The following is a 14,278-nucleotide window of genomic DNA, read 5'->3' as shown; positions in this document are numbered from 1 at the left end:
TTTGTTTTTGGAGTGGGGGGGGGGAGGAGCGAGAAAACACAGCAGGTTTCTGGGGAAAACTTTGGCAACTGAGATTAAGCAAGTGCAATTGAATACATTTAACTGATCATAATTTATGATGAGCTCAGAATTTGGAAGCTTTTGAGATGCAGGTGTGAACCGTTTAGGTCATGAATTTCTTTAATGTGCTGTGCTTCAAGGGTAGCTGCTTAGCTGTCTAAACAATAAGGAATATCTTGAAGTGTGTGAGAACTTAATTTAGGGTGGTTATCCAGCAGTTCTCTAATGTCCCCTGTGTGAGTGCGATACACACTGCAATGTTTTCAAACAGCTTAGGAATTTCCGTTCTTGATCTCCTGGTTCTGCTGGGGTTAGCTGGCAATAACAATTCATAAATCTGCAAAATTGGAAGGGACCAGTTTATAACCTTATCTTATTGCTTTCTAAAAACAAACAAACCACATTTGTGTCTTGATTCAAATAACCTAAAAGCTGAAAAATGTTCAGCAACAGTCTAGCAACATGTGAAGCTTTCTTGTGTAGAGATGAATCCCTCAGTGTCGCAGGGATATCTCCTAAAATTGCTACCTGGGCTCTTTTCCCCTGAAGATGCCTTTGGAGATTCTGAATGCCACCAAACTATGGGCCCCTTAATATTTCTTATTCCAATAGGCTTTGGGGAACTAACAGCTTTTAATGAAAGGGCTGGCGCCATGCTGTTTTTAGCTGTAATTATATGTTTGTTTTTAATCTCTCTCTCTCTCTCTCTCTCTCTCTCTCTCTCTCTCTCTCACACACACACACACACACACACACACGGAGAGAAAGAGTATTCCCAGTATCCATGTAGGTTAACATATTTTATAATAATCTTAATAACCCAAGTATTAACTTTAAAATTAGTCTACACATTTGCAGAGAACACACTTAACTGGGACTCCTGGGATTGTCAGGTGTAGATCTCATATATATTTCATACACATCTCCTCAAGCATAGCGGAAAATATGCGCTCAGCATGCTGTGTAAATGTGGTGTCCTGTCTTTAAGCAACATAAGAAGCCACCCTAATGTCACCCCCTGGGCTGAAAAGGAAGGTGAAAAAAAATATTTAAAGGGGAGAGGGCAGAAGTTGGCATTGAGAGTGTGGGGGCACAGGATAGAAATTAAGAGGTTGAGGAGTAGGCTAAAACGCAAGTGCAAGAGACATGGTTGGAAAGAGACACTGTATGGATGCTTATAAGCTAATGGTAGAAGCCTAGCAAAGATTAGTGAGCTGGAATGCTTGGTCTTGCAAAGAATATTTAAATGCATTAATAACAGGAGACCTGCTAGGGAGGTAGTTGGGCCTTCAGATGACAAGGGAGTCAAAAGTAAGTTAAAGGAAAATAAGAATGCAGGGATGCAGAATGAATTTTTTGCTTCTGTCCTTGCAGAATAACTTTTAGGGCAGATCCCTGTCTCTGAACTAACTTCCACAGGAAGCCTTGTCAATAAAATAAAAACAAATTGCTGGATCTGACGCCATCCCCGTGAGAGTTCTTAAAGAACGCAAATGTGAAATAAGTAACTTGTCCCTCTGACCAGCCTCAATACCATTTATAAATAAGGGTTCTAGAGGGGATTCTGGAAATCACAGACTGGTTAGCTTAGCTTGGTCCCATGTCACTAGCCTATTCAGCGGAGCTGTTGTTTAGAGTGTCAACAAGCATATAGATAGAGGTGTTCCAGTTGACACTGTGTACTCAGACTTTCAAAAATCTTTTCCCAAAGTACCTCACCAAGGACTCAAAAGCGAGCTTAGCAGGCATGGAATAAGAGGAGAGGTCCTCATATGGATCATGAACTGGTTTAGAAACATGAAGAAGAGCAGGAATGAATGGGCAGTTTCACAATCGAGGTATATAGAAAGTGGAGCCCCCCACCCCCTGATCAATATTGGGACCTGTGTGTTTCAACCTGTTCCTAAACAATCAAGCGTTTGGATTGAACAATGAGGTAGCTGACAATACAGAATAGTTCTGTGTGGTTAAAATGGGGTTTATGAAGAGCTCCAATGCTGAAGACACACTTCCCTGACCTGCCTTCTGACACTTGAAATGTCTATTTTAGGACCCATCTTATTTCTGTAATTTTAACTTTTAAACTGTTTTTAATATTGCGTAGTAGTGTGTTTTAATATTAGCGTTGTGTTTTAATTGTTGTAACCCACCCTCGGAACTTGGGGTGAAGGGCAAGTGGGAACAACAACAACCACCACCACCACCACCTCTTTGTTTGCTCCCTCAGTATCCGTAATCCCCATTAAAAGATTGTTCAACAATGCTGTAGTATGTTTCAGTGGCTGGGCCTTGGAAGGTGAGACCGAACAGAAATTGGCCAGTGACACAGACATGGTCGCAGTGAAAAGAGAGGCAGAACTTACACATTTGTGTGCATTTCTTCCACACGGACGGCGAACAGCAGAGGAGGAGGAAAGTTGCCTGGGCAGTGGGCAAGGGCTCCTTTAGTAAGGCACATCAGAAGTCGTGTGTAGTTTATTGTACAGCCCTGGGGGGTGGGGGTGGAGGAAGGAATGTGGGCTGGGCAAAGTCTAGAATTACACCATTGCAGAATAGGTTTTTTTCTTGCATGCTTTAAATAGCCAGCACCTTTTTCTTATTGCTTTCACGGTTCCCCAGTCAGCCAGACCCCTGACAGCTCATTCCTTCAAGGTAACAACTTAGTTTTGTACCTTCTCCTCTGCTGCGTCGGGCTGTGTTGCAGTCATCAGGCGGACTGTGTGCGTTTGTGTGTGGTGTGCATGTGTGTGGACTGCCTCACAATTTTTAGTGGCAAAGATATCTTTATGCACCCACCTCTTTCTCCTTCTCTCCTCCCCCTGCCCCTCTGATTTAACATGATTTCTTGTTCCTTCTGGCTATGCATTCATGTGTAGCTTTCAAAGCACTTTGGGCTGTAGTATTCCTCCCTGTGCATTGGAATCTCTTGTTTTCTTCACAAAAGGAACTGGCTGAGAGAATGAATGAATCAAAGAATTTGGTTCTGACGGGCAGGCAGTGTGGTGGAGGAAAGCGGTAACCTACAAATGGCTGATGCTCTTCACATGAATGATGCCATCACTGTTTTCCTGGAACGGTTCTCCATAGGGAGCGGGATCCAAAGATCCTTTGAGGTGCATCTGGAAGTGGCATGAAGGAAGTTGGCTTACTGTTTGGCATGTGATTGGGCCACTGTGAGTTTGTGTGTGTGTGTGTGTATGTATGTGTGTGTGAGAGAGAACTGGACCACTGTGAACTATTAAAGATTCTGAATTGGGAAGGTGGGGAAGAGGCAAAGTATACGCTGTACATGATGATTATGGGAACATTCTCTCACTGGGCAAAGCACTGAATGAGACATTTTCAAAAGAAAACATCTTGGTTGCCCTGTGCTTGAGGCAGGTGTGAAGAACCTTTGGGGCTCCAGATTTTGTTGAACGACAAATGCAATCAGCCCAGCAGACCAGGGATGGTGGGCGTATTAGTTTAGTAACATCCAGAGGGCCAAAGGGACCCTGGAGTATGATCTCAAAACTGACTCCCCTCCCCCCCAAAAAACACACAATTAAGAGATGATGTGCAATAGTTGGCACATCGCTAAGGTGAACTAATGGGAAAGTGATCAAGACTCTCTACTTTTACAAGTTACAAAGAAGTAGGGATCCCAGCAGGTGGAATATTCTTTCCTACAGACCCATTAAAGCTGTGTCCTTCTGGCTTGGCTCCCTGGATGTTGTTGGACTACAACTCCCATCATCCCTGATGATTGGCTAAAGTGGTTGAGAATGGTGGGCACTGTATTCCAGCAACATTGGGGGACCTCAGATTGAAGAACGCACTGCATTATTAAAACTTTAGCAGATGTGACCTTTGTAGTTGTTCATCGTATTCTTAACTGGCTCATTACTCCACCACATGTATGCAGTTTCTATTGAAATAATGCCCAAAGTGGCCTTAAAAAGGTGGATTTGCACCAGATCCCTCATGTGCCAGATCTTCCTTGCATTTGGCCTCCCACTGGTATCCATTGTATGTTTTAATAAAAGGGCAATATATGTCCAGATATGTGAGCAGAATGCAGCATCCTGAGAGTCTCATAGTCAATATTTTTTCCAGGGAAAGAGGCATTTCTGGTTCAGAGGAGGCAGAACCGAATCACAACAGAGAATCTGCTTAATTTTCAGAAACTAATATGTTTGGAGAGATTTACCGGGCTCGGCTACTTTTGCTAGCCTCTAAAGATCTATCACATCCAGTCTCCATCCCCTGTGCTGCTTCAGCCTTCCACAAAATAAAGGCTTTATGCCTAATAGCGATGTACAAATGTGCATGGTTTGTATAATAAAGTCTGATTATGGATCTAGCTTTCCCTATTTCAGAATCCTCCCTATTTAGAACAATCCCCAGAGCCAGACACCGAAAGCTTTCATCTGCCTTGCAGCCCCCATCCCCCTTTTACCACCACATCCAATCACCTAAAGCAGCCCTCTCTCAGCCTGAAGCCCCCCCACCTGCCGTGTTACCACCTTGATAGTTACTTGGTCTTGGACTCTAATGGCCCCAAAGTGCCATTGGTTTAAGAAGAATGGCAGACACACTTGGCTGCCAGATCTTTGCCTTGATCAATGAACAATGTTAAAGATTCGTGCGATGTGAGTTACGATGCTACAGAGCACATGCGATGCCCTCTGTCACTGCCTAATTTCTTAGGACTCACCCTGTTCCTTTCAGTGATGCACTCGGGATCAGTCAATGCATCGAAGGTAGAGTAGCCAAGAAAGTGTCCTTCGGATGTTGTGCACTCTAAATCCCACTGTCCCCAGCCAGCACAGCCAATGGCCGGGGTGATGGAAGCTGTAGCTCAAAATGTCTGGAGAACACCATTCTGACCACCCCTGGTCTAAAGCAATGGAGAGGTTTACAAGCTTTCTTCCTTCTGGCCCTGTCTTACAAGCAGGGCCGGGTTTAGGTTTGATGAGGCCCTGAGCTACTGAAGGTAATGTGGCCCTTTATATGTCCAGCTGTCCTTTGTCAACAACAAATTGTCGCTGTTTTTTGTGTTGAAGATATACCATGGACCTAATAGGTATCTAAAGCAATTTGCACATAACAAAATATGTATTTTATCAAATAATTGTTATATTTGGAAATGTACATCCAGTTTTTTTCCTTTAAAGTTTTTTGGGGGCGCCAAGAGAGTGGGGCCCTAAACTATAGCCTGTTTAGCTTATAAGTAAATCCGGCACTGCTTTCAAGGGAACACAGCCTACCTGCTACAGAACCACAAGGGGTTTCTGGTACATATTCAAGGTTGTCCACTTCATTTGTATGGGGCAGCGGTCAGACCTGCTGGGTCTCACTGTTGCCCAGCTTAACTGAAAATGTCCTCCAGGACAAGGGTTGGAAACTTGTGCTTGTCTCCCCCCCCCAGATGTTGCTAGAGTACAGTTCTCATAACCCCTGGCTGCTGGCCATGCTAGCTGAGCCCAATGGGAATTGGAGTCCAGCAACCTCTGCAGGGCCACATGCTTCCCCACCCCTGATCTAGAGCAGGGTTTCCCAAACTTGGACCTCCAGCTATTGTTGGACTACAACTCCCATCATCTCTAGCCAGCAGGACCAGTGGGAACTGTAGGGACGATGGGAACTGTAGTCCAGAAACAGCTGGAGACCCAAGTTTGGGACATCCTGATCTAGAGCAATGTTCTTCAACCTCAGGTCCCCAGATGTTGCTGGACTACAGCTCCCATCATCTCTGACCATTAGCCTAAGCTGGCTGGGAATGATGGGAGTTGTACTCCAAGTGCTATTAAGTATAGAAAGATAATATGGGAATGAAAATGTATTTCAACACAAGTCACCTTCAACTGTATTGCTTAAATACTGGTAATTTAGCCAGGCCAGAATTTAGGGAGGCAGTTGAGGCTAGTATTCATCTAAAGTCATGTTCATGTTTCTGATGGTAAGAGCTGTTGGACAGTGGAACGGACTCCCTTGGAAGGTGGTGGAATCTCCTTCATTGGAGGGTTTTAAGCAGGGTTTGGATGGCCACCTATCAGGGATGCTGTAGTTGAGCTTCCTGCATTGCAGGGGGTTGGACTAGATGACCCTCAGGGACCCTGCCGACTCTACAATTTTATGATTCTATGGTTTGGCTTCTTTTGGTGAGTGCAGAAAGCCAATATGAAAAAATCCGGAAAGTGCAATTTTAAAAGTAAACAAGCAAACACTTCCACCTCTGCTTGTCAGGCTCTACCTGGAATACTCTGTTTAAAAGAATTTAGAAGTTAAATAGTGTCACCACCATTTTTTGCAGTGGGGGGGGGAGTTTTTTTTTAAAATAAAAATAAGGGGACAGAATATTTGCCCATGAGAACAAAGCATAGAAGTCTGGGATTTAAAGGTGGATAAATCTCAGAAGACTCCCCCCCCCTTCAAAAACATCAGTAAGGTTCACCTCTGGTCTGAAGACTGGTGCTGTCCCCTTAGTTACAGGATGGGTCTGAGCTCTGGAAAAATTGGAGTCTACTGATATACAGAAATAATGGGGAACCTTGGCCCGCCTAATGAATGATGCTCTTCAACCCCCGTCAGCCACAGCCAGCATTGGCAATGGTCAGCGATTATGGGAGTTGTAGTCCCATCTGGAGTACATCTGGAATAATAATAATAATAATAACAACAACAACAACAACAACAACAACAACAATAATAATAATAATAATATATCCCACCCATTGGCTGGGTTTCCCGAACCACTCTGGGTGGCTCCCAACAGAATATTAAAAACACGATAAAACATCAAACATTAAAAATTTCCCTAAATAGGGCTACCTTCAGATGTCTTCTAAAAGTCAGGAAGTTGTTTATTTCCTTGACATCTGATAGGAGGGCGTTCCACAGGGCGGGCGCCACTACCGAGAAGGCCTTCTGCCTGGTTCCCTGTAACTTCACTTCTCTCTGTGAGGGAACCACCAGAAGGCCATCGGAGCTGGACCTCAGTGTCCAGGCTGAACGGTGGGGGAGGAGATGCTCCTTCAGGTATACTGGGTCGAGGCTGTTTAAGGCTTTAAAGGTCAGCACCAACACTTTGAATTGTGCTTGGAAATGTACTGGGAGTCAATGTAGGTCTTTCAGGGCCGGTGATATGTGGTATCAGCAGCCACTCCCAGTCACCAATCTAGCTGCAGGTTCTCCATCCCTGACACAGATCACAGGAACATCCAGCTGGTGGTCAGCGATTGTTCAGGTATCCCGGCCCCAGGTTGTGAAGGATATTGCACTGATGCTCCATGGCAAATGTGAATACCATTTTCTTGAAGGGGACCATAGGGCTATTTCTATGGGTCTGGGAGGATGTGATGGGCCAGTGACAGGAGCAAACATGGCCCAAAACATGTCTGAGCCCAGTGCTTCTAGGCACACTTTCGTAAAAGTAAACAGGATTGCAATATCTCCACGGAATTGTTTTCACAAGTGAAATGAATTAAAATGAAAGGGGGATGTAAATAAACAAAATACCTGGTGGTGTACAAAACATCGGCGAATGCTTACTGAAAGGATACTCTGTGAGGAACCAGAACATTTTGAGATGAATCATTTAAAAATTAAGCTGACACTGTTCTTCTAATCCAAAGTAAATACCTCCTGCCTCAGTAAAGTCTATGGGTACATCTTGTGCACTTGGAATGTCAACATATCCAGCTGTTGTAAGCGAGGAAGCTGTGGTGTGAACTTTTGAGCGTGTCCCTGAGTTTGTCTCTCACTTTTCCTCCAGCTTGAGAATTTGATTGTTGTAAGCATAACAGTGGAGGGGCGAAAGGCGACACTGACCTTTTGAAGGTGGGATGGATTACAGAGTCCCTGGGGCAGTGATCAATGGAGAAATACCTGCACAAGCCTCTGGGGAGAAGAAGAAGAAGAAGAAGAAGCAAGAAGCAGGAGATCAAACACTAGAACGCGACCACTGGAACAACAAAATGGAATATGTGCTCTCTGTAGCAGGAGAAATCATCGGCTTGGGGAACGTCTGGCGGTTCCCTTATCTCTGCTACAAGAATGGTGGTGGTAAGTGCAGCTCTTGCCTAGCAAATTTACATTGCATCTGCTAGATGTCTCAACTGTGTCACTTTCCCATTGATCACAAGAGAACCTGCACACTCAGGTATGTGCCCTGCAGTTGCATACCATGGGGGATGGGTGGGAGGGAATCAATAATGCCAGCCGAAGCAAGAAGAAGAAGAAGAGGAGTTTGGATTTGATATCCCGCCTTTCACTCCCTTTAAGGAGTCTCAAAGCGGCTCACATTCTCCTTTCCCTTCCTCCCCCACAACAAACACTCTGTGAGGTGAGTGGGGCTGAGAGACTTCAAAGAAGTGTGACTGGCCCAAGGTCACCCAGCAGCTGCATGTGGAGGAGCGGAGACGCAAACCCGGTTCCCCAGATTACGTGACTACCGCTCTCAACCACTACACCACACTGGCTCTCAAGCCAAGTGCCAGCCTTTTTCAGTGTACGAAATGTTTTGCAAAGTTTATGCCATTTATCTTCACAGCACCCTTTTGTGGTAGGTTAGTTTGAGAGAGAGAGGAACTTGCACAAAACCACCTAAGAGCTTCCTCTTCAAACCCCAGTACAAGGTGGGGAGGGGGGGGGGACTTAGGATGCAGCCAGCGACTTCTCCCGAAAACTGTTTGTGTCCTTGTGAGCTAAGTGTAAAACCATGCGCAACATGAGATCTCCTGACATTACTAAAAAGAACAAATAAATAAATATTCATGCAACTATAAAGGCCTTTTTTTTTTTTTTAAGTGAAGCAATGGTGCTGAGGTTCTTGGTGAACTTTCCTTACCGTGTCGTTTTCCACTCCCACCTCATCAAAAAAAGAAAAAGGAGGTACACACAGACCATGCATAAAGCGTGGAAAGCAGAAATAAGCAAACTAACCCCATCCCCATCCCCGCTAATCCCCCTGGCGTACCACCCATTATTCCACCATGCAGCACAAAACCTCCAGATAAAAACCTGGCAAACCAAAGGCCTATATCGCCTAACAGACTTCTATAAAAATAACAAACCCTTGTCAACACAAGAAATACAAGACAAACTAGAAGACACCCAAATGCCTTGGTTAACACATCACCAATTACATGCCCTCTTAAACAATCCAGTAGTAAAATCAGCAGCAACTAAGTCCCTGACAACCTTCGAAAACCTCCTCCTAACAACAAAGGGACATGACAAAGGGGTGGTATCCGCAATATACAAAATGCTACTCCAAAATCCCACGAACCCCCCAGCAGTAATCAAAAAACAATGGGAGGACAACATAGGCTCTGAGATTAACCCCACTTAGTGGACCAGAATGTGGTCTAACTCCCCCTTGAAATCCATATCAATGAAAAGAAAATAACTTACTCTGAAACTTACCTATAGGTGGTACCTAACACGAAGGAAATTAGCGCTAATTCACCCAGGAACCTCACCAAAATGCTGGAGAGGGTGCACCTCCACAGGCACATACTTCCACATGTGGTGGAAATGCCCCCAAATCCAACTATTCTGGACAACAGCCATACGAGAAATATGTAAAATAACTAAGCAAGTACAGTGGTACCTCGGGTTACAGATGCTTCAGGTTACAGACTCTTTAGGTTACAGACTCCGCTAACCTAGAAATAGTACCTCGGGTTAAGAACTTTACTTCAGGATGAGAACAGAAATCACACGGTGGTGGCGCAGCGGCAGCAGGAGGCCCCATTAGCTAAAGTGGTACCTCAGGTTAAGAACAGTTTCAGGTTAAGAACGGACCTCCGGAACGAATTAAGTTCTTAACCCAAGGTACCACTGTATTAGAAATCACCCCAGAATTGGTCCTGCTGAACATCTTCCAAGACAATAATGCCCACTCACATCACAAAGAACTCATAACCCACCTACTCCCAGCAACTAGAAACATCATAACCAGACACTGGAGAGACCTGTCAGGAATAAGCATGGGCCAATTGTACCAAACAGTATGGGAAACAGCCGTACTAGAAAAATTAACCAATAAACTGAAACTGACACAATAATAAAAATAGAAAAAGATGCCTTCACCCTGGTATGGCTCCCCTTTATCACATACACAGCCCAACAAGACAACGACAAGAATCCACCAACAGCATACGAATCAATATGGCTAACCTGATTCAAGAACACCCACCCACCCCACTCACACACGAAAACAAAGTTCACCACAGCCAATCACAAACAAGCAATCACACCCTAGGCCAACCCCAACTTCTCTCACCACCAAAGGAACACAAGTGAATAGCAAAAAGAACCTGTACAAATGACACTGACACAAAACCCCACACATACATTCAGTAAAATAGAAACATCGCCTCCCGACCCCACTCCCACCCACCATGGCCCCCTCCACCTCTTCCCCCTTTTTCTTCCTAATGTAACCCTAATGTCTCAACAAATGAAACTGACCTATGGAAAATGTAACTTGAAAAAAGAGACATTGTGGATACTTTTGTAAACCAAAAAATCTTTAATAAAAAAAAATGTGGGAAAGGAAAAAAAGAGAGCAGCTATTAACCCTACAAGCAGAAACAAAATGGACAAAGTTGAATTCAACCAAGTCCTACTCAGAGTAGACTCATTGAAATGGATGAACCTAAGTTAGTCATGTTTATTTATTTCAGTGGGCCTACTTTGAATAAGGACTAGCATTGAATATCATCCATACGTTCCTTTCCAACCAAAGCTTATGCTGATTAACATGTGTGGTGTAGTGGTTAAGAGCAGTGGACTTGTAATCTGGTGAACCGGGTTCACGTCTCCGCTCCTCCACATGCAGCTGCTGGGTGACCTTGGGCTAATCACACTTCTCTGAAGTCTCTCAGCCCCACTCACCTCACAGAGTGTTTGTTGTGGGGGAGGAAGGGAAAGGAGAATGTTAGCCGCTTTGAGACTCCTGAAGGGGAGTGAAAGGCGGGATATCAAATCCAAACTCTTCTTACTCTTCTTCTGTGGCCTTTTAAATGTGTTTGTGGGAGAGGAGTTATTGGTTTGCTTTTGCTCATGTCATGTGTGCACACCACGCAGCTTGCGCCGTGATGCGCACATCATGGCGGGATATTGAGGGCTTCCCCTAGCTGGCGCCCCTGTGTCCCAGTCTGCATGTAACAGACTTAACTGTGGCTTCATGGCTTCTTTCTTCACTCATGCAAAAGAAGCGAAAGGGCTGCACCTGTGTGCCCAGAACTCATGAGTATTTATGGAGCCTGGTTTTGATTGTCCAAACATGGCTGCTGGCTTCCTGTCCCTCTATGGATGCTTAATTTACAAAGCGAGTCTAGGGTGACTGCTTTGTAGTGCTGAAATGGTTGCCGTACTTATTTTCCATGCTTGAATTGATCTGTTTCAGAAGGCACATTCTGCATTCCATGGCCATTTTCTCCTACTGCTTTGTGCTCTACGCTGTGTCCGTATGTATGTCTGTCTCTCTCACTCAACATGGCCATAGAGAACAATCCCTCATGCAACTGAAGTGAATGTGTGTCTACGAAAGCTCATGCCATAACAAATTAGCTAGTCTTTAAGCTGCTACAGGACTTTTATTGTAAAAAAAAACCAATCTCACTAATCTTAACAAGAGCCTGGAAAGCCAGGCGGAGTGTTTGCTGTATTGAGGGAAGAGGGACTAAAAACCTGGCTATAACATTATGGCTCTGTAATAAGGTCACCAGACGTCCCCGTTTCCCGGGGACAGTCCCCGGATTTACAAATCAGTCCCCATACAAAATCCATTGAAGTTGAAATGCGTCTCCAGATTCATCGAAAAATGTCTGGTAGCCTTACAGTCTGTACTGGGTTAGCATCCCAAAAATGACCCCCAAAAGTAAGGAAGACAGGCGTGTATTTGAAGCACTGGTTCCTCTCTCCTCCTCCCTTCCTCTGCTTGGGAGCCCCAACTAGTCAAATTAGTAGAAATAGTTCCTTGCATGAAGGAAGAAATTATTCTGTGTTCCCACTAAAGGCAGGGCTTTCCCCCTTCCCTTACCCACCTTTTGGAATGAGAGGACAGCATGACTCCTTTCCATAACATTACAATTTTGCCTCACATGGTGCATAGTCCTAAGATGTAATGAAGAGAGTTGCCAAGGAGATGGCTTCTTTTACTCTGTCCTTACAAAGCTCTCTCTCTCTCAGACACACACTTGTTTACTTGTGTTGTTTGTGCTGTACTTTTGTACTGTTTTATTGTTGTTAGCCGCCCTGAGCCCGGCTTCGGCTGGGGAGGGCGGGATATAAATAAAATTTATTATTATTATTATTATTATTATTATTGGTAAGGATGAGGGAGAAATTTGATTCAGGACACATTTAAAGGAGAACCTACCTAACCCACACTTTCTGAAAGAACATGCAAACCCAAGCACAGCAAGATCCACGCTTATCCAAATTTTGCCAGGCACATACTAGGATAAAATGTGCATAAAATGTATATATTTGTGAAAACAACCTATAAGCATGTGCAGGATTAGGGGGGGAATTATTTGTAAAAATGTGTATTTTAGGGGAAGTTTCATACAAATTTCTATACTGGAAGAAATTCACACTACAATGCTGACAATTTTTTCGTGAGATATTTTTTTAAAAAAATCACAAAGGTGGAGAAATGAATTTAAGATGGGAAAATGAGGTACTTAGAGAAACTGAAATTGACAGATTCTCCCATCTGTCCTTGTGGGGCATTCAAAATGATGTAGGCAAGGGGTGGAGAGACTTGTTATGAGTCTCACAGTGTGTCAAAACATGACACACATGAAACTATCATCCACAAAACAAAATATGTTGGGGCGAGAGAATTAGTTTTCCAGAAACTTGTGTTAAGATGCTTGTGCTAGTAAATTAAATTTCCCCTCACAATGGAAGCATGTACCAGAGAACACTATATAGGTGGGTTAGTGAGGGCCACCATTCGCTGCCATACCTGCTAAAAAAGCGGCCCATGGTTTTCCTTTTTTTGTTAACAAAAAATAAAGTCAAGGAAATGTTTTCATCTCTCTTTATATTAGTACCACTGGTGTGATAAGTTGTAGTTTGGAGATAATAGGTGTTCATCTCAACCAGCTCCACTGAAGTAAAAAGTGCAGTAACTGTCTTAGTAAGATTTTAAATCCGAGGAGTTGTATAATATGAATACAGAAGTTCTTCTCTTCAGTTAAGATAATTTATAGGCTTTTGCAGTATAAGAACCTATTATAATAACGTTTCCTTTAAAAGACTCAACAGGAGTCATCTGCCACAGAGACGCTCTGTGCTGTCGTGTGGGTTATGTATGTGTTCTGGAAAAAATTACCTAGAGACCTATTTAGGAATTGTTCTCCTTGTTTGGTTTGATAACTATTTACTTAATCTGACTTTCTGGAAGCTTGTAGAAAAACAGGTTAGAAGGACTTGGTACTTGTAAGAGTTATCGGTGAGTAGATTTATGAACTCTGGTCTGAAATCTTTTGGATTTGCCTTAGAGGCCTACCTAAACCGCTTTCCCACCCTGACAGCATGAAGGGGATTAGCTACTTCCATGCCGGCTTTCCTTTTTGTTTCTCTTTCTGCTTGAGAATTTTGTTTTTGAGGAGGGATTAGAGGGGAGGCTTGTTTTTATTTTTATGAGGCTGGAATGTTCCTAAACTTGGGTTCGCCAACCCTATGCATGTTTACTAAGAAGCCCCATTGTTACTTCGGAAACAGGCAACATGGTGCACTTCAGATGTTGCTTGACTATCAACTGCGCTAACTCCCATCAACCCCGCTACAATGGCCAATGGTCAGGGATGATTTCAATATTTATTTTAAACCATTTTTATACTGCTTAATATATAAAATTTCTCTTGGTGATGCATACCCTCTAACACCTTGATGGCAAAATCCAAGACACAGTATTCCCAGACGCCATCTTCCTGTTTATTCTCAAGAGAATGTTGGCCATTTTGGATGTCTTGATCTTGTGTGGTTTTGCACCACAATCCCGCCCCCTGAAAAAGAGTTTTTTTCAGGCATGGTGCTCTAAAATGTATATTTTGGGGTCACAGCACAAGATCACAGCCTCAGGAAATAATTGTGGTGTGCAATTGCGTGAGATCATGGCATCCAAAATGGCCAACATTCTCTCGCGACAAAAGAAAAACCACAGGATGTCTTGATTTTTTCCAGGACACTTTTGGGGTCTGGTGATGTACAA

At 43.7% G+C, this 14,278-nt stretch overlaps 1 protein-coding gene across 2 annotated transcripts in view; it reads left to right on the top strand.

Annotated features, from left to right (window-relative positions):
• Positions 1–2,677: 2,677 nt before the first annotated feature.
• Positions 2,678–14,278, top strand: part of LOC310658937 (sodium- and chloride-dependent GABA transporter 2-like) — a 44,784-nt gene continuing 33,183 nt past the window's right edge. Inside the window, exons 1-2 of one of the 2 annotated variants that reach the window (XM_083401494.1) lie at positions 2,678–2,712; positions 7,817–8,106. In XM_083401494.1, coding sequence (XP_083257620.1) covers positions 7,887–8,106 — 220 coding nt within the window. In that variant the 5' untranslated portion in view covers positions 2,678–2,712; positions 7,817–7,886. Of the gene's footprint in view, positions 2,713–3,079; positions 3,234–7,816; positions 8,107–14,278 lie in introns of those variants that run through there. The other variant, XM_083401495.1, reaches the window with a different exon arrangement.

The sequence above is a fragment of the Podarcis tiliguerta genome (genome assembly GCF_965153285.1).
Source record: "Podarcis tiliguerta genome assembly, chromosome: 10".
In the NCBI taxonomy this organism is placed as follows: domain Eukaryota; kingdom Metazoa; phylum Chordata; class Lepidosauria; order Squamata; family Lacertidae; genus Podarcis; species Podarcis tiliguerta.
Note: the sequence above shows the minus strand (reverse complement) of the source record. Positions and strands in the feature narration are given on the sequence as shown.